The sequence below is a fragment of the Oryza glaberrima genome, chromosome 11, assembly GCF_000147395.1.
Source record: "Oryza glaberrima chromosome 11, OglaRS2, whole genome shotgun sequence".
Classification (NCBI taxonomy): Eukaryota; Viridiplantae; Streptophyta; class Magnoliopsida; order Poales; family Poaceae; genus Oryza; species Oryza glaberrima.
The window spans coordinates 1,484,232-1,508,801 of NC_068336.1; the positions used below are offsets into that span (position 1 = coordinate 1,484,232).

The following is a 24,570-nucleotide window of genomic DNA, read 5'->3' on the forward strand; positions in this document are numbered from 1 at the left end:
CAAGGAGTATACCAAAACATTTTTGGGCGGCTAGCGAGAAGCTAGCTAGTTAGAGCCATAAGCGCGCTCTAGCGTCAGCCTGTGAGGCGGTAGAACTCGAAGGCGACGAACTCGCAGAAGTGTTCCTTGGGGGCGCCACAGCCGACGTGCTTCTGCATCACCTTTAAGCACATGGTAGTACGCTCAGTAGCATATGAATATCATGAAAATTTTACGTAAAAATAACAAATTTTCTATAACTAATCAAACAACGTCTGATTTTAATACATTCTTTTATCAAAATATAACCGAGAAAGATCTTGTTGGAAAAGATTTAGTTGCAACTAAATATGTAAAATGAGATTGATTAAAATGAAGATAAAATAAAGTTACATGGATTGGCGAGTTCCTATTTGGAAAGTTGCAATTTCTTAACCGCAACAATTTCCATCCCTGGTGAAATGAGAAAGCCATTAACGCATGTTTAATTGAGTTTTAATTATTACAAATTTAAAATATAGATTTATTTGATATTTTAAAGTGACTTCATTTTTATAAGAAACTCATACCATTTATTAGTTTGAAAAATATGCTAACGAAATTTGAGGTAAAAGCTACATCCTAATTAGAAAAGAACTGGCATTCAAGCCTATACATGAATGTTGCTACGCTACTACTAGGGTACATCCAAAATAGTTGTCCTAAGTTTTTTTCTTTTTGCCGTTTCCCTGCTTTTCTTTGCAGGTCGCCGACCGATGTCCATATTGCAACAATTCATTCGATACCTCTCAATTCGAGAACGATCTTGATGAATAACAAATAGAAGCAATGGAATCCATAGTATCTTCTCTATCCTGCAAACACATCGAACACAATATTAAGTTGATAAAAGGACCGCAAGATTCTGGGAAGACAAAGCTCATTTTAGCTATATTGGCGTCAATTGGACATACATTATGCTGTGTTGTGTATGCACCATCAGCGTCTGATATTGTTGGTATCCTCAATGAGACAAAGAATCTGAACATGTCACATGACCAATACAAACAGTTCAGTGAGAAAGCTATTGTTTTTGAAAGGACTTGTGATCTGGGAGCTGACTTTGGACACATGTCAGCTGAAAAAGCCAAATTGATTTAGCAAGGAAGTTCTTACGAACTCCAGGATGGAAATACTTCATCAATTGAGCAGTCCAAGTGCTTCAGCATTATAAACAATTATACAAAGCCTTCAAAAAAAGTAAGAGAAACCTCTTTCTTGATATCTTCAAAGATAGTTCATCAAAGCCTCCCAGCAGCTGAAGAATTACATACTATATCTTCACACACGAGTTCAGGATTCCACTGTAGAGGATAACATACTGAAGATCATGAGTTCTTTGGAAGAAATGGAGGAGCTTTTAGGTCATACTGACCTAGATAATAATTGCTTGATAGATGTGTTGTTTAAGGAAAACTTTAGATGATTCAAGTGGAAACTATGCTATTGCTGAAAAGGTAAACAACAGGTGGATTCTCTGCATTAATTTGCTCCAGACCTTGAAGGAAAGACTTGTATCAGTTGGTGTACGAATCGTTGAGACACAACCAGATGTTGAGGCTTACTGTATAAACACCGCCACTGTTATGTTATGTTTTGCTAAGTTGATAACTCATTTTATTTGAGAGAAAAAGTTCACTGCTAGATTGATTGTTTAATCACCGATAATACTAATCTCTTGGATGAAATTAAAATAATTATCACTTGTGCCTTCCAGTCCTGGTATCAATTGTTCTTGCTAGAGATAAAGGCAACAAATAATCAGGTAATGTCATGTATATATACGGAATTATAGGATATAATTTTTCATTGCAACAATAATTGTAAATGAAATATTTCCCACATGCTTATAAATCTGTCATGTTTTGGTAACTCCTAAGAATGGCAACAAGACAAAGTCAGCACATCACTTTTTGAAAGATTAATATATCTCGGTTTTAAATAACATTTGCTTCTTAAGCAACATAAGCATAAGAGCCTCAGTTGGCACGATGGAAGAAAAACTCTATAACAACCAAAGGTGTGTTACATTGCATATATTTATGATAGTAGAACTTTACTAGTTAGCACTCCATTCAACTTATCCAAATTAGACTACCTATTATTTACCTTTTTCTAATAATGTTTCTTTCATAAAGTGTCTTGGGGGTCCAATGATGGTTCTCTTTTTTATAGTATCTAACTTTCAAGTCCAATGATTTTATTTTCCTTTCAAGTCTAACGATTTTATTTTCTGTCATTCTTTAGGTGCGCAAGTGGTAGAAAGTAATGTTTTGGGAACTAAAAAAATGTTTCCATTATCTAAAAGAATGTTTTGGGAACTAAAATAATGTTGCAGAACTTTTGCATGAAGAAGACAATAATTTGATGATTAGGTAGGACTCAGGATTCAGGACAGGAACCAGGTCTCACCTATCATTCATACGAATGTGGTCTTGTTTTTTATTTTGTTTATTTTGTTCAGCGTGTGTTTCATGCCAACGTGTTTATGTACCATGAGTAACCAAATACTCAAATTCAGAATATATACATCAGGGATTCTATAGCTGCAGGACAAATCAATATCTTAGACTTGGTATGCTAATTGTGTTAGGCTGAGTTCAATTGTTAATTTCCAATTCTAATCGGAGGAGGATACGTGAAGTAGTCCAAATTGATGTGGTCAATTTCTTAAGGCTCTATCATACTATTAGTGGAGAGTAGAAAGAAATAGGGAGAGGATTACCGACAACTTCGGAATTCCTCTGACTTCTTCTACTCTACTCTCTTCTTATTCTAGTATATAATATAGTACAATAGAGCCTCTTGTAATTCAGCTCATGCTTCAAGTATGTGTTTACAAGTGAGGATGAGAGGGGTATTTATAGGTGGAGAAGTGCCTTGGGAGTGTGGAGATGCTCCAAGCATCCAAAGAGCATCTTCTCTCTTGTGTTGCCAAGTGTCCCTTCTGATGACGGTTTCTACCGGTATTAACACCATAACTGTCGTATGGAAGCGGAGCACTACCGAACTAAACTTGGGCCTGGGCTAGCGGCCTCTGTCAGGTTCGGCCGAACCCTGGCCACCTCCGTTGGCCCCGATTTTCGGCGTGGACACTCATTTTGGGCCCCTCATTCTATTGGTATGGATGGAAGGGCCATTTGGAGGTGTTTAATTGGGTTTTTGGGTCCAAAAATCCATATGTTCAGATACGTGTTTGATTCTCCTCCTCCTTCAGGTATATTTCTTCTCAACTGAGGTAGTTTGTCACCTACATACGAATATACACCAACACTCGTGGAAATTGTTAGAAATAAACCCTACCACTATATTAGATGTTTCACTTTTATGGTTTTATGCAGATAGTGACGATGTTAATTTGGTGTTTACCAGCCATCAACACCCACCGCGGCCTGTGGGCTGCCATGTTGGCTGTGCACCAGGAGGGCCTACCGATCAACAATGACCACAACGATCTGGTCACTAGGGGTGGACAGAAAAAAACTGAACCGAAAAGACTGAGACCAAGACCAAGAAATTTGGTCATCAATTCGGTCTTGCGTAGTGAAAGACCTAATTTTGTTTGGTTAGTCTCCTCGGTTAACCGAAAAGACCGAATTAACAAAAAAAAATGTCTAAATACAACCTACAATCCACTAAGTTTAATAGGATTAAACTCTAATTTTCACATCCCTACTCCTTCTAGGCATGCTACCCAATAAAAGTTTTTACTCATATGTGCTTGCGATTTTTTTTGTGTATATTGTGTTGAAAATTTATATGATTTCTTCGCTTATCTGAAACTTGTGCTGAATTTTGGTTAGGGTCGAGACCGAGACCAAATTTGTTGGTCTTGAGTTTTTTTTTTGTAGAAATTCGGTCTTTACTTTTTAAAGACCGAACTAACCGAGAGACTGAAGTATGCTACCGAAATTTTCGGTCTGACCGAATGCCCACCCCTACAGGTCACCATGGAATGCACGAAGTGGACAACCTATAGGTGGTACAAGGAAGACGACGGCTTCATCATGTGGGATCTCAAGCTGTGCCTCATAGAACCACTCTCTAAAATTATCATCTGCATCAGCGGTGAAAAATTATCATCTGCATCAGCGGTGATGGGGTGCTTCGATCTCGACCGATAACTACAGCTTGTTGCAGGCCAAATGGCTATGGAGGATTTCCATGACAGCGACATTTGCCTCCTTGGAGCTGGGCGTGGCCTCATCTGCTTCACTGACTCTTACTCTGCTCGCCTTGCGATTTTGTGGGATGTTGTGGTGATACCTCACATGTATAAGCCTTAAACCGAGGTATAAGGCATGGATTGAGCCAGTGACGCATGCAGAAAAAAAATCAAGGGGTTTTGAACTCTGAACAAACTAGACAAAATTATAATCCCCTTTACATGTATGCACGAAAAAAAAATAGTGAAAGCTATATGGAGGCTTCCATGGTCCTATTCTTGAGCCCCCACCGCTCCATGTTAGATCTACCCTTAGTGGTACCTATTAGGTTTAATACCGACCTGATGCCTGCACCCACACCTAGGGCCTATTTGGGGAGTTTTTAGCAGCTGCAGCTTCTTTTATAATCTTCAGCTGCTAGAAGCTCTCTCAAACAGCACATATTTTTACCCAGATTCTGAGAATATGTAGTTATAGAATCTGGAAAATGAACTAGAAACCAGAAGCGATTTCCACCAGCTAATTTCTCATCAACTGATTCTCAGAATCTTTAACTCCCCTGAACCCCTATCATCCCGTCGCAACAATAAGTACCCTATCTACTTAGCAGCTTAAAAAAATACGTCAAAGCTTTTATGTCGAATACCGTGTTAAAACTTTATAGTACTACTTATATTTCTAATTTGGATGGAGCTGCGTTTGAGGGATTGTGAGAAAGAGGAGATTCGTCTCATTCTCCACGCGCACGCTTCTCAAATTGCTAAACGCTGTGTTTTTTTAAAAAAAAATCTATAGGAAAGTTGCTTTAAAAAATTATATTAATTTATTTTTGAAGTTTAAAATAATTAACTCATTTAATCATGCGCTAATGACTCATCTCGTTTTACGTATCTTCTCCTCTCTCTCCTTCTCTCAAACTAGTACTGTACTAGTTATTAGTATTACGGATAGTAACTTAATAATTCTTGCACTTTGGGAAGATTTATCGATTCTCTAATCTTGCACTTGCACTGATCTTGAACTTTACTGCTACCTACACCTACCTATCTGTAGCTCTACAATGTTCTATATATCAACGGTCTCTCTCTAGTTCTACCATGCAATTGCAGTAGTTTCCCTAAAACCTATGGATTCAAACTTGTGTCGTCGGATCTCGCCACGAAGGGGAAGGAGGACCCTCTAGCCGGATGTAATCATACATGACACCAAAGAAGGGGCTCAACGCCCTCGTCTGCGTCATCATCACCACGTTGTCGCCTTCCTGCAACATGTACCCCTTCATCGCGAAATCCAAGCTCCATTGAACACCATGTACTCCGTGCCGCGCGATCGCGTTCCCGTCGCCGAACGCTGCCGCCGTCGTCAACGCCTCGTCCGCCCAGCCGTTCACCACCACCTGCAGCCTCGACATCTGCGCCGCCGCCAGCTCGACGCGGAGCGTGTAGGTGGCGTCCGCCACGACGTGCTCCAGCCTGAACCGGATCTGCCGCGTCGTCGGTGCGTACCCGTCTCCTTGCTTTCTGCACAACAAGGAAAACGCACAATTGGTTCTTGATGATTCTTCAGAGGTTAACCATCGAGAGGAAATTGATTGATTGTTCGTTGTTGTTAATTTACCTTGTGACGTGTGCGAAGAACCAGTCCTTGGAGATGTCGTTCTCGCCAATCGTGAAGACGAGATCGCCGTCAGGGTACAGCTCGGCGTACCTCTCCCACAACCCGTACTGCCTGTACTTGTCTTTGGTGATGAAGATCTTGTTGAGGTATTTGGGGTTGGGATCAGGGATGAAGAACTCTGCTGCACTCCTGTCAGGAACACCCATCTCCCACAGTGTTGGGCCTGATCTTGGAGGCTCGAACACAAGATCACCGAGGTTGATGCTACGTCCTGTTTAAATTCAGACAAACAATGGTAGTTAAACAGAGTTGTTCTGATCGAGATTATTATGTTAAATACTGTAATAGCAAATGCCATCTGAATTAGTGCTAACTTAACCTGGTGTTACTGTTACTTGCGAGGTGTACATGTAGTCCCCAAGAAACCCAGGAACCCATGCGTAGAGGTTGTACACTCCTACTCTCACATTGCCAATGCTGAAGCTCCCACAGGGTGTTGCTCTTGTCCAGAATTGGTAGTTATTGCTCTCTGTGGCCCAAGAACCGGGTTGTCCAGGAGAGGCCAGGCCAACATATGCCATCCCAGCAGCTATATCTTTGCTGCTGACATACCTGAAAAACCATATCACCGGGAATACCATCAAACTAACAGAGCAAATTAAGGTTTCAGAGATGATGATCCATGAACAATTTTGAACCGTGCAAGTCATCACTTACTCCCTCCGTTTCAAATTGTAAGACTTTCTAGCATTGCTCATATTCATTTAGAAGTTAATGAATCTAGACACATATATATGCCTAGATTCATTAATATCTATATGAATATGGGCAATACTAGAAAGTCTTACATTGTGAAACGGAGGAAGTAATTACCTGTCTTTGACAAATAGCCTCCCAGTGACTGATCCTCTCTGTCCTGCCTTGTGGAAGTCAGGGGATTCAGGGAAGCTATATGGCCATTTCCTAGCTTCAACTTCTGCCTGCACCTTGGCATCCACCCAGAGCGAATGCAAATCTCCTCTCCTCGGGTTGGAGTTGAGGTAGATGAACACTGGCCCCATCACCTTCTTCCAGTACTCCCCCTCCTCGATCTTCAGAACAATGTCGCTCCCGACGTAATGCGTGCCAAGAAACATCTGTCACGAATCAAAATTTCAGTTTTCTCTCTGTACCAAGATTCCAAGTGCAGAGTTCGTTATTAGTTAGTAATTAGTTTTAGGGTGAACTAATTGATCTTACTGTCAGAGAGGTCGGGCCGACATGGGAGGTGAGCTCGCGCTTGAGAGGGCCGCCGCTCTTGAACTCGTTGCTGGGGGTGATGACCCAGAATCCCATGGGGTTAGGGTGATTGCTGCTAATCCATCCATGAACTCTGTTGTCCTTGTTGTCCAGCGAGTACTCGTACTTGTCATCCACCTAGTACATCACGAATTCAGAAAATCACCAGACGCATACACCAAACAGACGATTAAAAGATGACAGCCTGATTAATTTGTCGTGCAAGATGTATCGGAATTCGGTTAGTTAATTACCTCTCCTCTGAACTGTGGCTCCTTGGGATCAACGAGCAGGACAGCCTCCTTGTATGCCAATGGAGAACCGCGAGGTGCATCTCTGTCTGTCGCGCTCGGCATGAACCTCTGTATATCGTCTGAGATCGCCATGTAGTTGAGCCTGACAAAAACGTTCATGAACACATGTTTTCTAGATTAGACTGCAGATCAAGCAAATATTGAATGTCTTCAGAGAACAATTTTTCAGAAGGAATACTCACTTGTCCGTGTTCAGTTTGAAGGCGAGGCGAGCCTCTGAAATGTTGAGAGCAGGCCAGTCTCTGACATGCTCAAAGATGGCATAGCAGTAGAACCCTGAGCTACCTTTCAACATCACAAGCCTGCACAAATTTTAGAACAGTCATCGTAAAATGGCAGTGATATTTGTATACTACCACTATTTGACAGGACAAATTATAGCCAACTTTATTAATACAGGTCCGAAAATTCTGGAGAATGGAGAGTACCTCTTGTCGATGTTTAGCCTGACACTATTTGGACGTGATGGATTGTAGGTGCTCCTGAAGGAAAGCTCCACTTGGTCTTCACTTGAGGATACTACCTTGAATTCAGTACTATCCAGCCTGTGAAAATTCAGTCAATTAGTTCATCTTTTTTGAAAGATAAGCATAATTCCTTCAGCTGTAGACCGTAATATGGTGCAGTGCATACTATTTTAGGGCCCATTTGAATCGCAGGATTGAAAAAGCGTAGGAATAGGAAAAACGTAGGATTTTGATGGGAATGTAAGTGTAAAACAGAGAATTGCAAAATGCAGGCAAAACATAGGAATGACCGTTTGATTAAACCGTAGGAAAAACACAGGAATTGGATGAGAGAGATAGACTCAAAGGAAGGTTACTAAGAAGTTGAAGCTCTTGCTAAATTTCCTCCAAAATCTCTATAGGATTGTCCATTACATAGGAATTTCAAAGGATTGGATATGATGCAATCCTTTGTTTCAAAGGGCTTCATAGAAAATTTTCCTATAGAATTGAAATCCTCGAAAATTTCTATGTTTTTCCTCCAATTCAAAGGGGCCCTTACATTACTGTGAAATTATGTTTTCCAGCAAGAAAATCATTTGAGCTCTTGTACATATCCTATGTTTATTAGGCAATAATTTCTGACGGTGTTTGACACTGTTTGCTTATCAGAAAAGAACTGAAGTCACAGTTACAGGTTGCTCTTGGTACTATTGCTATTAGGAAGCATCTTTCGGTGCAGAGTGATGAACTGAAAAGGCTTGTTCATATTTTACTCACAGCAAAAGCTTGTTATCTGACCTGCCAGTTCTTCAATCCATATGAATATGGGTGGTTCAAAAGAAAAATGAACATGATTATAACTAGCTAGCAGCTATATGTCCAAGTCGTGTTAAATAATCGAATTAGTACTATTATATTGTTGTGGACGGTGGGTAGGTTGATCTTGTTAATTATGTTATGAGTTGTAACAGAGTAAGGCAATAAAACAAGAACACAATTAACTACAGCTAGCCAGTTAAGTACTACCTGCTAACTACTAGTAGTGAGTTTCAGATTTATGTACCTACTTCAGTACTAGTAGTAGTTCAGTTAGAACCAGAGTACTAGTTTATCGAACTTTCTAGCTGACATTTATTTTGCACATTCCAAGTAGAATATTGGTATAATTTAGAAATAAATTGAGAATGAACAGTAGTCAGATCACATATACAAATGTGGAATAAGAACACACGCAAAGATGATGGTTGGGTTGGATGACTACTGAAGTACTGTAGCATTCGTGGATGCATCCTTAATTTTCACTTTAGAACAACAAAAATGAATTGACCTTAAGCACAGGAAGATCTCAAAGTGCACGCACCCAATGCAAGCATAGTTCGCAGACGATATAGTACAATATACAATAAAGTTAAGAAGTAATGACGTACATATCGATCATGCCTCTTGGACTATTGGACCCAGGGAAGTTCCATACCACATCCCAGTACCTGCAAATTAATTAACAGGTCGATCGAGATCAAATTTGATACAAGATAAAATATACAGTGTCTCGTTACATCGCACATATCTTTATAGTTATACTTTTATGTTCATGCAAGCTAGCTAGCTAGCTAGTACTTTTTCTGAAATTAAAAGAAGAAGAGACTAAAGAGCAAGCAAACTAATACTACAAGTAGTAATTACTCCGATCGATCGAGAGATGGAACGTTCCCGGCGGAGTTGGCTTCTCCGTCGTAGTGGAGCAGGTTGCGTTCGCCGTTGTATCTGACGCCGGTGATGTGGCCCCCAGGGTTTGACAGCGTCACCTGCACGATGCCATTGTCCACCATCACCTGCATCCACATCCATGCAGGTTAATATGCCAGCTTAAACTACGTAACACGTACTGTGTTAATCAATGAAAAGAGCTACTCCTCTGTTTCTAAATATTTGACGCTATTGACTTTTTTTAAATATATTTGACAGTTCATTTTATTTAAAAAATTTAAGTAATTATTAAGTCTTTTTCTATCATTTAATTCATTGCTAAATATACTTATATGTATACATATAGTTTTACATATTTCACTATTTTTTTAATAAGACAAACGATCAAACATGTGCTAAAAAGTCAACGGTATTAAATATTTAAAAACGGAGGGAGTATACTAGCCAGCCGCTAGTTATATAATATTATTAATTGATCGAAACGCATGGTCTGATCAATTGATCACGATCGATCCGGCACTGCATCGATAGCTAAATGTAGTTAATTTTACCTGGCGGTGGTCGAGGTGTAAGGTAACGCTGCCGCCGGGGCGAGGTCCCTTCGCCGGCACGGCCGCGTGCAGCGGCGTTAGTGACGACGCCGACGACGCTGCGACGGCGACGCCGCCGCCGACTACGACGAGCAGGAGCAGCAACGGCAGCTTCGTGCAGGCCGCCGCCGCCGCCATTGGACGAACGATCGATCGATATATGGAAGTAGAGCTAGCTAGTTGGACAAGTGACGACTAAAAAGCGCATATGATCGATCGATGGATATGCATGCGTGTGCAAGACGCGCTCTATCTATATATATCTATCGTTCGATGAATCCACATCTTCGATCGATCGGCTAACTTATATAGTAGTTCTTGCTTCCATTTATCGATCGATATTGAAGCATGGGCGGCTGGGATTTAGTAACAAGTGTTGGTTACGGCCGGCGCCGGAAAGACGAACTTTAAAATTAAGAATGGGAAAATAATGATGGATGATGAGTTTGGTTGTTCTAGCCGTGCAAGTGCGGTGCGTCGTCGTCACAGTTCTTGCCTTTCGCTCGATCTCTTCGCGGTTTTGTTTGTTACACCAAGCCGTTAGCTTGCTTTGCTCTGCCTCTGATCATCGACGATGCAGACACTACTACGCAGATTGGATGCAGGTCTGGCCTTTAATTATACGTGTAGCAGCAGCTAACAAATATTTAGTGCAGAAGGAAATTATTGTTGGTTTGTTTGATTTGCCTTCGATTACATATATTAGTCTTGTTGTCATGCATCAAGTATAAATGTAAGTACGTGCTTGACTCGATCGAATAATCAAATTAAACCACATTTTGTTTCAGCTTAAAATTGCTACGTACGGAGTAGTTGCAGTGGGATTAGGTACATATTTAGGTCAGGTTCGTACCGTACTCCACTCCACTAATCGTCTTGAAAATTGCAATCCAATTTAACCGGACATATCGATGACTGACTGATCATCGTCCTCCCAAAAAAAAGGACTGCTAGTCGTCAGCATAAGCATGCATTGCATGCATCAGGCCGCTAGCTACACGGGCTGGGCCTTAGTGGGCTAATGGGCCTAGCCCAAATCGAACAACGAACGGACTACCGCTGCAAGCATACTTGCGACCGGCTTTAACTAGCTAGGCCGTTTGGGCCGCCCCAAATAAAAAATACGGGCTAACTATATTTATCTTTTTTTAAGATAATGAAAGTTTTTATTTAACTCAGTCGATTACGATTTTGCGATATATTTATTGACATTTTTTAAAAAAAAATTGACAGATAAAAATATAGTACAATTGCATATAATTACATTATAATTTATATGTAACTAGTATGTAAATTACATGTCTTGAACCATTCAATTTGCTTTAAAATTTGTGCAAAGAAGGTAGAAAAAAACCACAATCCATATGCACATATGAGAGGATTCGGTACCATTACCTCCGTTTTCACGAAAATAGCATGTCACCTAAGGATTTTTGAAAGTTACATATAAGTTACACTATTAGTACATGCAAGTTACAATATAATTACATTGCGATTGTACTATACAACTGCCAAATTTGTAGTTAAAATTTAACGATAAATGTATGGCTAGTCCCACTCGACAAGGTGATACAATTTTTCTGAAAACACTTTCGGCCTTTACATAACTAAGATACGCACGTCCGAACATACAAAACAACATGCAAAAAGAAAAAAGAATGACATGGATTATTGAGAGCCATTAATACAAAGACTAAATCGCCACCCACGAACAACTCTTTGGCCATCTCCTCCAAAAGCACGGAATATTAAGAGCCACCAATTCTAAAACTAGATCGTCACCCATATCGATGGGTAAAAAACTTCTTGACCACCTTCTCACAATTTAATACCATCACAATTTATGTCGGTTTTACACTATAAATTGCATATACATTTATATTGTAATTGCATTGTAAAGTTTAAACTTACAATGTAACTATAATTTTTTCTAGTACTCACTGGCATAACATAAAGAGAATTAAGATAAATAACGATTATTTACCTACCTGGAAGAAGAAAAGATGTACCACATGATAGGAAAATATAATTATATAAGACAGATGTAGCGATCATATAATAAAAAAATATTGATTGAAGAACTGTAAAATTAAAGTACGGATAAGTACGTAGCACTCTTTGTACATTGATGCAAATGCAGAGACGACCACACCGCGACCGATCGATGCACTGTGTTTTGTTTGCATCCATGACGCCATGGCCCAGCTGCGTGCTGCTAGCAGACTAGCGCTCTAGCAGTAGGATGCCATTGGAGTACTAGCTACCTCTATCGTGGATGGGGGCAATGTTCACATCTCCAATCCTGTCGATTAATGATTAATCGCTGCCTCCCGCAGGTTAAGTACGACCTTGTATTGCATGCTCACGTTTATTACTATGCACATGCATAATCCATTATCTCCATCGGTCTCTCTCTCACTTCCTGTTCATTCACGTGCGTACACCGATACAGAAACGATTTTTCTAGACGCCGGCCCCGGTAGACTCCAAACGGTTGTAAGTGGCCGGCGTCGTCTAGAAAAACAAAAACAGAACGACCGGTGCCGGACTGTCATCCACACGAGAAAATGTATTATCCCGTGTGAGCATCTTAATCCGACCACACGGGATAATACCTCTCCCTCTTTTCTCTCTCACACACTTCAAATTTTTCATATTCCCTCTCTTACTTTTTCCTTTTGTTCTCCCTCACTCACTCCTCTCTCTCTGCCTTTCCTCTCCTCTCCCCCTCCCCCTCTCTCTCCCCTCTCTGCCTCTTTCCTCTCCTTCCCTCCCCACCAAGCGCACGGGGCGTTGCCGCCTCTGACGCGGGAGGCGGCGGCAGCACGACGACAAGGACGACGGTGACCACGAGCGGCGGTGGAGGTAGGGAGCGGCGGCGGCGCGACAACGTTGACCACGAGCGGCGGCGGCGGGGAGCGGCCACGGTGGGACGACAGCGACGACGAGGACGACGGCGACCACAAGCGGCGGGGAGCGGCGGTTGCGCGACGACGGCAATGGCGACGGAATATTTTCGATTTTATTTTTTTTCTTTTTTTTCCGTGTGGGTGGTATAACATGCGGTCGACTTAACACGACCGCACGGGATAACCGATTATCCCATATGGTTGGACCGCCCACACACGAAATTATTGATTTTCGTAGACCCCTGGGTGCATACAGGCACTACCTCCGCACAGAAAAATAGATTTTAACCGCACGGAAAAATAAATTTTGTACTTGTGGTGGCTAGCTAGCTAGTAGTATGATTTATGCTCAAATCTGTATCATATCTATGTTTACCCTACAAGCTAGTTTCAGTCAAAATTAAACGACTTTTGCATGTTCTCCTAGTTTTCTGATAGCCGTGGAAGGAGGAAAACTCTATGATTTCAACTACTCTTTTTCTTGGGTATCAGTGGTTTTGGATTCTATCCTACAAGAGAACCGTATGTGATCTACTGTAGGCGCCGCCGTTTTTGGGACCTGTTAGGAGTATGGTGGAATTGGTGACCTGTTGGGAGTATAGTGCATTAGTGTAGTCTTATGCCACAAACCTCTCTCTGTATAGGAGCAGCCTTTTCTTAGTCGTATAAGTTTCTTTCGGTCTTTTCGGTTTTCAGTTTTTGGTTTTTTCCATCTTTCCCCTTGCAATGGCCATTCGGGCTGTTGCGTTGTGTAATTGAAATATTGGTTTTCTCTAATATGTCGACATATTAGAGACATGTAAACTTTTGCATGATCTCTCTCGCCGGCCGGACAGATAGTTTAATTAGATTAGAATAGATCAGTATGCATATGCATGTACTCGCTGCAGGTCAATTTCCTGATGTATGGTAGGAGTAGAATGGAGATCACATCTCTGTACTGCAGAGAACGAATTAAGCAAGACCGAGACCTAGCTAATAATAGCCTAATATATATACCGTTTGTGCAACTCGTGTGATTTTGAAAACTGATATACATGCATGTATGCTAGCTAATTTGTTTAGTAGGATGAAGACGTGCTCGATTATGACATGATCAACGACTAATGGTTATTGGTTAGCTGGCTGAATGAACCGGCAGCCGACCGGCTTTATCCAGGGCAGCTAAACTAGCTAGTAGCGTCGACCACCATGCAGACACAATGCATCATTGTATAAAAAATTACTCCATCAAATTTTATATTACAAGATGTTTTGTTCAAACTTCTTTTGAATTTAACCAAAATTTATAGAAAAGAATATAACAATATTATTTTTTACATAAAAACAAGCATTCTACCTCGGTTCCAATAGAGAATTGATTTGTAAATCCCTTTATTAATAAACTGGAGCCTCCGACCATAATGTAAACGACACATGGCCGGCTGCCCGGCCACATGTCATCGGATCACACCGGCGGCCACATAATCGGATCAGACCTAGCTTTCAATGATTGAATCGTAGCTACGTACGTACGTACATCGGTCAAAGATCTGGTCGATCAACCGATGGATATACCCTATCCCCCACCCTCAGAGATGGGACTAAAATTTTTAAGTCTCTATCACATCGGATATTTCATACTAATTATAAAAGTTAAATGTAGGCTATTAATAAAACACATCCATAATCTTGAACTAATTCGCGAGATGAATATATTGAGCCTAATTAATCCATAATTAGCCTATGTGATGCTACAGTAAACATTATCTAATTATGGATTAATTAGGCCTAAAAATATTGTCTCGCAAATTAGCTTTCACACTACAAGAATCTATTTAATCTGTGACGAAATTTTCGTGATGTTTCCAGATATCGTCACAGATATGTAACTATGGTTACAAGGCCCATAATACCGTGACAGTTTATCGATTTCGTCATAACCGACCCAAAACCTGTGACGTTATAGCAATTTCGTCACGATTTAAATACTTCAAAACCATATAAGAGATATAAATTTTGTGAACAATGTTTCTATCACTTAATCAGATGAAGAAATGACTAAAATAAAAGTTATAGATATTGATGAGTTATACAACTTTGATGTTAATGACTTTTTCAGTTGAAATCATTTAGTATTTGAAAATGTTGTTTGTGATTGTCATAATTTGAAATTCAAATTCAAATTATTGAAAAAGAGTCATATACCAAAATGACCAAAACAAAAGTTGTAGATATTGATGATTTATACAACTTTGTTGTTGATGACTTTTTCAGTTAAAATCATTTAGTATTTGAAAATATTGTTTCAAATTGTCATAATTTGAAATTCAAATTCAAATTCAAATTATTGAAACAGAGTCAATAGCAAAATGACCAAAACAAAAGTTGTAGATATTGATGATTTATATAACTTTGTTGTTGATGACTTTTTAATTTGAAATCATTTAGTATTTGAAAATATTGTTTGAAGTTGTTATAATTTGAAATTCAAATTAAAATTATTAAAACAGAGTCATATAGCAAAATGACCAAAACAAAAGTTGTAGATATTAATGATTTATATAACTTTGTTGTTGATGATTTATATAATTAGTTTTATAAGTAGTCTATATTTAATACTTTAAATTAATATCTAAATACAGAGAATAAAGTTAAGTCCCTGCATCCAACCACCACCGCAATCGACATTCGTACAAACTAGCTCGCGTCTCGCGACGTCGTGCATATCCAGATATGCATCGACTGATGTTGCAAATACTAAGCGTGAGGTCGATGAGAAGAAACTATATATCTTGAATATATGTCCATATCAGTTAAAATAAACTAACATACTCCCTCCGTTTCATAACGTAAGTTGTCGACGTTTGATAGTCACGACTAGGATATTTGGACAGTATGGAGATCGTTGGTACCAGAGTATATGCGAGATTGTGGTAAAAGAGATAGAGACATGGATTTTTATACAGGTTTGGGCCCCTTATCTGACAGGTAATAGCCCTACATCCTGTTGGCCGAAGCCGGTGTTGCTCTTTATTCATCTGGATCACACAAGTACAATATTTGGGATAACCTATCTAACTGTCGTCGACTTGACAGCTAGATAACCAACTCTTAGTCGACGGCAGGGTAGTCTTCCTCCTTGAATCCGTACTCAGCGAGATCAGAGATGGCGCTAGATCCCTCTTGCCGGCTTCCGTAGACACCGGATGGGGTATGGCTAGGCTAATCTCTGATGTCGAGATCTGGCGAAGTATTGATTTGTGGCTTTGTGGCGTGTCCCCTCTCCTTCTAGAGGGGATTGTATTTATACCAATAAGTCCTTGTCGTTTCCATATAGAACTCTATTTGTCCTTCCTTATTCGGAACTCTTTCTATATACGAGATATGTTTCTGTATAAGACTTCGTATATGGTGGGCCCCGTCAAGCTTAGTTGATTACTATTGGGTATGTGGTATCCATAACCCTGACATAAGTCATTCTAGCATTTTCCATATTCATATTGATGTTAATGAATCTAGACATACATATCTATCTAGATTCATTAACATCAATATATATGAACGTGGGAAATGCTAGAATGACTTACATTATAAAACGGAGGAAATATCATATAAATATCATGTTTTCTGTTTTTCAATGCATGCTGATTTTTTTGACACAAATTAACAATTCATCTTATTTAAAATTTTATGTGATTATCATTTATTTTGTTGTGAGTTGTTTTATCATTGAAAGTATTTTGAGTACAATTTATATCTTATGCATATGTATAATTTTTTTAATAAGACGAATAGTCAAGTGTGTATACAAAATTAAAAATTAATAGCGTAATCCAACATCTCATCTCACTGCACTTAGGCTGGTGGCCATTTGTTTAGGACATACCCAACACTTCAAGGTGGAACATGGTTTCACCAATCCACATCGGTGGCGAGCTACTATGAAGAAGAGAGAGAATAGAAAAGGAGTGTGGCTTGAAAAACTAATTAATTTTGGGAGAGAGGGAGCAGTGATCGAGATGAGGTCGAGAATGGCAGGCAGTAGATCGAATCAAAAAGAAAAAAAAATTGAGGCGTGGTGAAACAACACGTGGAACTGGAACCTGCCATGTTTTGTCGTCGTGAAACCAAGGAGCCAAGTCTCCACGTAGGAAAAAAAAACAAGGAAGCTCCCATATCTCCAACGCATGCGTAGCCTTGGATGGTCCATGATCATTTTTTTTTCTCATGTGGGGCCCACGACGAAAACCCAACCATCCTTTCCCCCGAGCAAATCGCACCATCTCCCGTGCCGCCGCTCCTTCTCCAACCTCCACACAACCGCCGCTTCAGATGAATCCAGGCGCTGCAGCTTCCTGTCCTCCTCCTCTCGGCGGCGCAAATCGAGGCGGGAGTGGGACGGGGCCGACGAGATCCCAGAGGGGGCAGAGACCGGGATGGGCGAGATCGAGGCGGCCGGCGAGCTCCCGGCGACATGGATCGAGGCGGCCGGCGAGCTCCTAGCGACACAAATCGAGGCGGGACTTGCGGCGCCCATCTCCATCGGAATCATCGCTCCACTCTGCTGTCGCCTGTCTCTACCTACTTTTCTCTCTCTCCTTCCTGTGTGTGGCAGTGGGTCCCATTCTGACAGCCATTCCATTTCATGGGCCCCACTGTCTGTCAGCTTGGAGCTTTGTCCATGTGAAGCACCCCGGGTCATTCATTCCAACTCACTCTCGTCTCCTCCTCTTCTTCTTCAACCTCTCCTCCTTTCATGCTCTTCTTCGCCTCTTCCTGATCTCAGCAGCCATTTTTCCCTTCCCCAGAATCTCCTCCTCTTCCATTCCTTTTCTTCCATCGCCATAAGAGCAGCCGCAGATCGAATTGCATTGCAGTCTTTGCAGATTTCAGCTTAATTGCCGGTGAGTTCTTCTGATGCCTCTTCTCTTCTTGGTTTCTCCAACCTACCAAATTGCTTTCATCCTCTCTCTAGCTATCTCTGGCTCTCTGCAACTTTCTTTGCATTGTGTGCGTCGTTTCCTTTTCATTCTGTATATGTTTGCTTCTGTGTACTGACTACCGAGACAAAAAAGTTGCTGAATTTAGCTTGTCGTTTCTGTCTCCATTGGAGATTTTCTCTGCTTTCTTGAAATTTTATGTCCCCGTTTACTCCTGTGGGTTCATCACTGCTAACTACAAGCTGCTGGGATGTGATTCTTTCTACCCTACCAGTAATCCTATGGAAACTGCTTCCGTGGTTACTTCGGTGGAGCACTTCAGTTCCTGATGACTGAGAATATCTGAATATGTGTTCATTCTCGAACCTTCTTTGTCTTTCTGCTCCTCGATCCATACATAAAAAAAAGTTTCTACCTTTCCTGTTTGAGAGTTTTTCCCGTTTAATGTTCTTGATTCGTGTTCTTTCAAAAAGAAATATTCTTGATTTAATATGCCCTGCAGTCTTGATTTAACCTTGATGATTATTCAAAAGCTTCTTTGCAGCCTCATCGTGTCTCATTGACAATAAATATGCTGTCCAGATCCAAACGATGCTCTCCTTTTTTTTTTTACTGCAAATTGATCGGTCAAGTTTTCGGAAAAATAAAATTAATGGATTCACATGATCTTCTATACTTACCAATTAATTTATAATTGACTAGTCCACAAATCTTATGGTAAGCACTTTATAAAATCTTGGAGAACTGATTGATCAACAGCTTTGCATGTGTGTCTATGTAGCAGAAGATACTATTATATGTTTTCACAGACTAAAATTTGACTAGTGCATATATCATTTTGGGGAAGAAATAAGATGAAAAATACAGCATACATGTCATTGTGCTCCTGTACTAGACAAGTTTGTCAATTGGCTTCCGAACTTTTTCAGCTAATGAATAGGCTCCGGATGAAATTTGTTCACACAATCACAGATACTCAAAACATCTTTATCATGTATCATCTATTCATCTTTTTCCATGTATCAACAGTAACTGAGCAAACGTTTTCCACAGGACAGTGAAGTGAAAGCATCTTCAAGGGCGTGGAAGCTCTCTGAGATTCCAAAGGGGCAGAAGGCAGGGGATGAGTACAACCAAAGTGAAGAGACGTGTGGGAAAGTATGAGCTAGGAAGAACAATCGGAGAGGGCACATTCGCGAAGGTCAAGTTCGCGAGGGATACCGAGACCGGTGATCCAGTAGCCATCAAGATCCTAGATAAGGAGAAAGTTCTCAAGCATAAGATGGTCGAACAGGTCACTGTCAAACACCAGCTAACGACCAAGTTCTGAATCTGAATTATTGTAGCACCTTTAATTGTTTGGTGATATTTCACATCTGGAATATTATGATCCTGTCCTTCAGATTTCCCTTTATTTAAGTGACTGTCCTTCCGATTCTTTTTGCCTGTTATTTACTTTCATGGGACAAAAACTTGGCACTTTGTTCAGGGTTTAGTAGCTGTTGATGGAAGCAATACCTTTTGCTGATGGGTAACTGTTTTTGGAATGCAGATTAAAAGGGAAATTTCGACAATGAAGTTGATTAAGCACCCAAATGTTGTCCGTATATATGAGGTAATTAAAACTATTCTCTTCCTTTTGTGTTGGTATCTCAGTTAATCTTATATTTGTTCAGCAGAAAATAGATAGGGAGAGAAAAAGGTTTTTAAAGCATGTCTAGGGTCCATGCCAGAACCTCAAAGTATCTATCATTAATTATAATTTTGTTTACAGAAATTCCAGATGCAATTAGTCAGAATCTTTTTATTAGGTGACACTGCTAATTGTCAAATCAATGTTCTCTCTGATTTCAGGTGATGGGAAGCAAGACAAATATCTACATTGTTTTAGAATATGTTACCGGTGGTGAGCTCTTTGATACAATTGTAAGTGATTCTGCTATGTTGTCCATTTCCTATTTAAATAGTTATATCTTCTTTTCAAAACACATGTAAAAAATACCTTTTTTAATTTGTACTGACATTTACTTGAATTCCCTTTTGTATTTTTAAGGTTAACCATGGTCGTATGAGGGAAGATGAGGCAAGAAGGTACTTCCAACAATTAATTAATGCTGTTGATTATTGTCATAGCAGGGGTGTGTACCACAGGGACTTAAAAGTGAGTTCATCTCCCTTTCCTCTGCTGCCTCTTTTGTCAACAAGAAATATATTTCAGAATCTAAGCTTCCTTCCAAAAGAAACAATCTAAACTACAATACTTGCAGCCAGAAAATTTACTACTAGATTCATATGGGAATCTGAAGGTCTCTGATTTTGGGCTGAGTGCACTTTCTCAGCAAATTAAGGTAAAGGTTTATTGCTTTATATTGTATCATCTAAGTATGTACCAACAGGCTACAAATATTACAGTTCAGAAATTATTAGATAATCGTTATATGTCTCTTCAATTAGTATTTCTTTTTTCTTTGTGGTCTTGTTCAGGATGATGGTTTGCTGCACACAACCTGCGGGACACCAAATTATGTTGCACCGGAGGTAATGTCAGAAAGAGAAATTATAGAATTTTAATCTACCATACTTGGAACTATTTTTCATCAGACGCCATTAATAATTCCCACATTTCAACCACCTTTGTGATAGGTCCTTGAAGATCAAGGATATGATGGAGCAATGGCAGATTTGTGGTCATGTGGTGTTATCCTGTTTGTTCTGCTAGCAGGGTATTTGCCTTTTGAGGACTCTAATCTTATGACGTTGTATAAGAAAGTGAGAATTGTACCACTTTTAGATCATTGTTGTTGTATTAATATTTCATGCTTATTTGATTCTTCTCTGCACTTCCTGGCAGATATCAAATGCAGAGTTTACGTTTCCACCTTGGACGTCTTTTCCTGCCAAGAGGTTGTTAACAAGAATCCTTGATCCAAACCCAATGACGGTATGCTAGAACAACTGAATAACATAGTAGATAATTAGGTATAATGCATCACTGAAAGCACTGTAATGTGTCCTCTAATAACACAGTAGATCCTATAATGCCCGTAGCATTCATCAACCGGATAATACTCAATTCTACAGGGTCTAGCACTCCTTTTAGAAAGCTCTTCTATGCTTAATAATAATAATTAAAACAGATAGTAATAACTAATAAAATAATACCATCTTTCTTCGAGACACAACATTGGATGATTTCTTAAGCTAACTACTTGAGCTACTGTTGTAGAGAATAACAATTCCAGAAATATTAGAGGATGAATGGTTCAAAAAGGGCTACAAACGCCCAGAGTTTGACGAAAAATATGACACAACATTGGATGATGTTGATGCTGTCTTCAATGACTCTGAAGTGAGTAGACTGCAATATGCACTTGAATTTCTGTTTCACATGACATGAAGATAAAAGCATGCCAGTTGCTAAATGATTTGACCACTGTGATTTGACCTCCTCCAGGAGCACCATGTGACAGAAAAGAAAGAAGAACCAGAAGCTCTCAATGCATTTGAACTGATTTCAATGTCAGCAGGCCTCAATCTTGGGAATTTGTTTGACTCAGAGCAGGTACGTGATCTCCCTATTTCATCAATATTGACCAACAACCTTTTGAACCTATTCTCCCTGTATCGTTTTTATGAACGAACCTGTAACTTAAAGTTAAGCGTGATTGTTCTTGGTTCAACTTATACCCCCCTAAATCAAGCTGGAAACATGTAAACTGGCTCACTGGCACTTTGTCAATTTACTCAATCATATGGTTGGAGAATGCTGCATGCTGCATGTCACAAGTCCCAAAATATATGTAGTAGTTCATTGGTCAGAATGTCTTTTGATTTTTGCACCTCATACCAAAATTTTGTTATAGTTTGCAACTTATTCTGCTGTACTTCAATTTTGTTCACACTATTTCAGGAATTCAAAAGAGAAACAAGGTTCACATCAAAATGTCCACCAAAAGAAATTGTCCGCAAGATTGAGGAAGCCGCAAAACCTCTAGGATTTGATGTTCAGAAGAAAAATTACAAGGTCTGCTCCCCTTGCCTAACAACTATCTGCATGAATCTCCGTTTTAAAGTAATGTGTTCTAGGGATAATTTATAGCAAATTCAAATATATATTTTCTGCGTGCTGATTTTTTTTAATGATTGACCAGTTAAGGCTGGAAAAGGTAAAAGCAGGGAGAAAAGGAAATCTCAATGTTGCTACTGAGGTAATATGAAGAACTGCTATACTGCAATCTGGTTTGTGTAAGCTTCTTCAATCTAATATTTATTGTGCACTATTATTCAGATACTGCAGGTTGCACCCTCTCTTCATATGGTTGAAGTACGAAAAGCAAAAGGCGACACCCTCGAATTTCATAAGGTAGATCATGCCAATTAAAATCTGATGCTCATGAATTATCATTGGAAAATTGAGTCAGTGCTTCGATGATTGGATCAACTACTCACAGAATTATGACTAATGTTTTTTTTTTCTTTTGCAACATTTGGTTGAATGGCTTGTACTGAATCACTTCAAACTTGTAATGTGTTGCAGTTCTACAAGAACCTCTCCAGAACCTTAAAGGATGTTGTTTGGAAATCAGATGATCTTCAAAATCAACTTTCCTAGAGTAACTTGGGAGAGGAGGAATGGGTGAACTATTTTAGCATCCCATTCTTCTGAATCAGCATTCCCATTTCTAGAGGCTGGAAAAGCAGAAAGCATGTTCATTGCATCTGTAATTAGATGTGAGTGGCCCTGTAAACTATGTTTGGTCTCCACTACTGTTGTAAATGCTGCTCTTATTTGTCAGAGAACCCTTGTGATAGCTCAAGTGAAGCTGATCATTCAATGGGTTTTGTGTGTCAAGTTTTGTATGTAAATCAGAATCTTGTGAGGAACAAGTATATTAATTGGTTAGCATTATTCATTTTCATTTACACTGTGAAGTTGTTTGGTTTTCTTGTTTGCATAGCCCCAGAACAAGTGTAACCAGAAATTGAGGTGACAAAAAAAACTCTGAACTATACAATCCTCATCAGAACAGTTGCAAACCTGAAACCTACATCTTTTTCAGAGGATGGTACATGAGGAATTCGGGCCGCAGCAGCCGGATTTCTTGTGGGAGTTACTTGACCGATGGCCTCCACTTCCATGTCCCTCCATCATATTCTGCCTTCGCCTGCATATGATAGCACCAAAGTTGTTCAGATAAATATGATTATCTGATGATGAATGCTACAGTTCAGCAGAAGCAACATTAATTTGCAGATTAAATAGGAAGAAATATAATACTAATATTCTAGTGCTAGTAATAATAATCTACATGGAGAAAAGAAAAAGAAATGAAGAAAGCAGAAAAGAAATGAAATGGGAGGAAGAAAGAAGAGAGAGACTGACTTTGCCATCATGACCTTGAGGAACTCGTTGTAGTTGATCTGGCCGTCGCCGTCGGAGTCGGCCTCGTGGAGCATGTCGGCGAGCTCGTCGTCGGAGAGGGGGTCGCCGAGGTTGGCCATGACGTGGCGGAGCTCGTCGGGGGTGATGAAGCCGTTCTGGTCCTTGTCGAAGACGCGGAAGGCCTCGCGGATGTCGTCCTCGGCGCCGGTGTCGCGGAGCTTGCGGGCGAGGAGGCCCAGGAACTCCTCGAACTCGATGCTGCCGCTGCCGTCCGCGTCCACCTCCTCCACCATCTTCTTCAGCTCCGCCTCCGTCGGCGACTGCCCCAGCGACCCCATCACCGTCCCTAGCTCCTTGCTCGTGATCGTCCCTGCATCGCATTTTCTTCTGGATTCATTGATTGATCGTCGTCCAAGAACACATGCAATTGATTGATTGATTGATTGGATTACCGTCTCCATCTTTGTCGAACAGGTTGAATGCCTCCCGGAACTCAGCGATCTGCTCCTTTGTCAGATGGTCCATTTAATTGCCTCCCCTCGGATTATTACTGACAGAATATGTAATGATGATTGATGAAGACGACGACGAGAGGATTAAGTTGCCAACATGTAATGCTGCTAATGATTCCCCTGCATTCTAATCTCTGCCTTGTTCTTGCTATTGGCTATAATAAGCCATTAATAAGGAGGGCACGGTTCACTTGCTGAATGCCATTGCTGGAGCATGGAAGTTGCACTGATCGTGATCGATCGTTGCTGCTGCTCTTTTCTAGCTACAGGGAGACCGGTGACATTCTGATTCTTTCACAACACAAACCAACAGCATAAGCATCTTCACAAAGGCAGCATGGGCGGCTGCCAAATTTTCGGAAACGAATAAAGTTTGCCAAAGATATCAAATGGCCAACCAGAGCTTCACACACAACATATCCGTCCTGATTCTAGTCAGCGAATTGCACATATATTCTGATGCCATGACAGTAACAAATATTCTGATTATTAGTCTCGGAAACTTTGCTGATTAATAGGAGCATCAGATAGTAGTTGATTGTCAAGTGCCGAAAGTGGCGCATCTAATCTAAGCTATAATAGGAGTACATACATGATTACATTCTGCGAGCAATCGATAAAGGGCATTATAAAATAAACAACTTATATTGGCACCTTTGGTCTCTTTCATTAACACCACCTGGTAGATGCTGCTAGGTTTCTAAG

The 24,570-nt window shown here is 40.2% G+C and overlaps 3 protein-coding genes across 5 annotated transcripts; 1 reads left to right on the forward strand and 2 right to left on the reverse strand.

Annotated features, from left to right (window-relative positions):
- Positions 1-5,181: 5,181 nt before the first annotated feature.
- On the reverse strand, positions 5,182-10,380 carry LOC127755144 (rhamnogalacturonate lyase B-like). The gene is made up of 11 exons (XM_052280786.1): positions 10,101-10,380; positions 9,526-9,674; positions 9,270-9,329; positions 7,822-7,938; positions 7,576-7,695; positions 7,334-7,475; positions 7,041-7,217; positions 6,675-6,937; positions 6,181-6,413; positions 5,802-6,072; positions 5,182-5,704 (listed from the first exon to the last, which is right to left on the reverse strand). The coding sequence occupies exons 1-11, from the start codon at positions 10,275-10,277 to the stop codon at positions 5,317-5,319; spliced, it is 2,097 nt and encodes a 698-aa protein (XP_052136746.1). The 5' UTR covers positions 10,278-10,380; the 3' UTR covers positions 5,182-5,316.
- A 6,948-nt stretch (positions 10,381-17,328) lies between these two features.
- On the forward strand, positions 17,329-22,893 carry LOC127754810 (CBL-interacting protein kinase 32-like). Of its 2 annotated transcripts, none has more exons than XM_052280406.1 (15): positions 17,329-17,934; positions 19,029-19,264; positions 19,523-19,585; positions 19,825-19,896; positions 20,024-20,131; positions 20,238-20,318; positions 20,455-20,508; positions 20,614-20,739; positions 20,822-20,911; positions 21,197-21,319; positions 21,425-21,532; positions 21,881-21,994; positions 22,122-22,178; positions 22,259-22,333; positions 22,508-22,893. In XM_052280406.1, exons 2-15 carry the CDS (start codon positions 19,094-19,096, stop codon positions 22,580-22,582), a joined length of 1,317 nt encoding a protein of 438 aa, XP_052136366.1. In that variant the 5' UTR covers positions 17,329-17,934; positions 19,029-19,093; the 3' UTR covers positions 22,583-22,893. The 2 variants fall into 2 exon arrangements, with proteins under 2 accessions (XP_052136366.1, XP_052136365.1); XM_052280405.1 differs by having other exon boundaries at positions 17,330-17,934; positions 19,024-19,264.
- A 108-nt stretch (positions 22,894-23,001) lies between these two features.
- Positions 23,002-24,112, reverse strand: LOC127754811 (putative calmodulin-like protein 2). Of its 2 annotated transcripts, none has more exons than XM_052280407.1 (3): positions 23,806-24,109; positions 23,354-23,723; positions 23,002-23,135 (listed from the first exon to the last, which is right to left on the reverse strand). In XM_052280407.1, exons 1-3 carry the CDS (start codon positions 23,876-23,878, stop codon positions 23,027-23,029), a joined length of 552 nt encoding a protein of 183 aa, XP_052136367.1. In that variant the 5' UTR covers positions 23,879-24,109; the 3' UTR covers positions 23,002-23,026. The 2 variants fall into 2 exon arrangements, with proteins under 2 accessions (XP_052136367.1, XP_052136368.1); XM_052280408.1 differs by having other exon boundaries at positions 23,019-23,135; positions 23,368-23,723; positions 23,806-24,112.
- Between the last annotated feature and the right edge of the window lie 458 nt (positions 24,113-24,570).

Bases quoted from the DNA above. Each gene is read 5' to 3' on its own strand.
- LOC127755144 (XM_052280786.1), bottom strand. From the start codon at position 10,277: ATGGCGGCGGCGGCGGCCTGCACGAAGCTGCCGTTGCTGCTCCTGCTC. The intron at 7,939-9,269 runs GTACGTCATTAC...GAATTTTCACAG, and splicing joins CCAAGAGGCATGATCGATAT to GCTGGATAGTACTGAATTCA. The intron at 7,218-7,333 runs GTAATTAACTAA...GTGATGTACTAG, and splicing joins AGCCACAGTTCAGAGGAGAG to GTGGATGACAAGTACGAGTA.
- LOC127754810 (XM_052280406.1), top strand. From the start codon at position 19,094: ATGAGTACAACCAAAGTGAAGAGACGTGTGGGAAAGTATGAGCTAGGA. The intron at 20,509-20,613 runs GTAATGTCAGAA...CCTTTGTGATAG, and splicing joins CAAATTATGTTGCACCGGAG to GTCCTTGAAGATCAAGGATA. The intron at 20,912-21,196 runs GTATGCTAGAAC...CTACTGTTGTAG, and splicing joins TTGATCCAAACCCAATGACG to AGAATAACAATTCCAGAAAT.
- LOC127754811 (XM_052280407.1), bottom strand. From the start codon at position 23,878: ATGGACCATCTGACAAAGGAGCAGATCGCTGAGTTCCGGGAGGCATTC. The intron at 23,724-23,805 runs GTAATCCAATCA...AATGCGATGCAG, and splicing joins GTTCGACAAAGATGGAGACG to GGACGATCACGAGCAAGGAG. The intron at 23,136-23,353 runs GTCAGTCTCTCT...TATCATATGCAG, and splicing joins CTCAAGGTCATGATGGCAAA to GCGAAGGCAGAATATGATGG.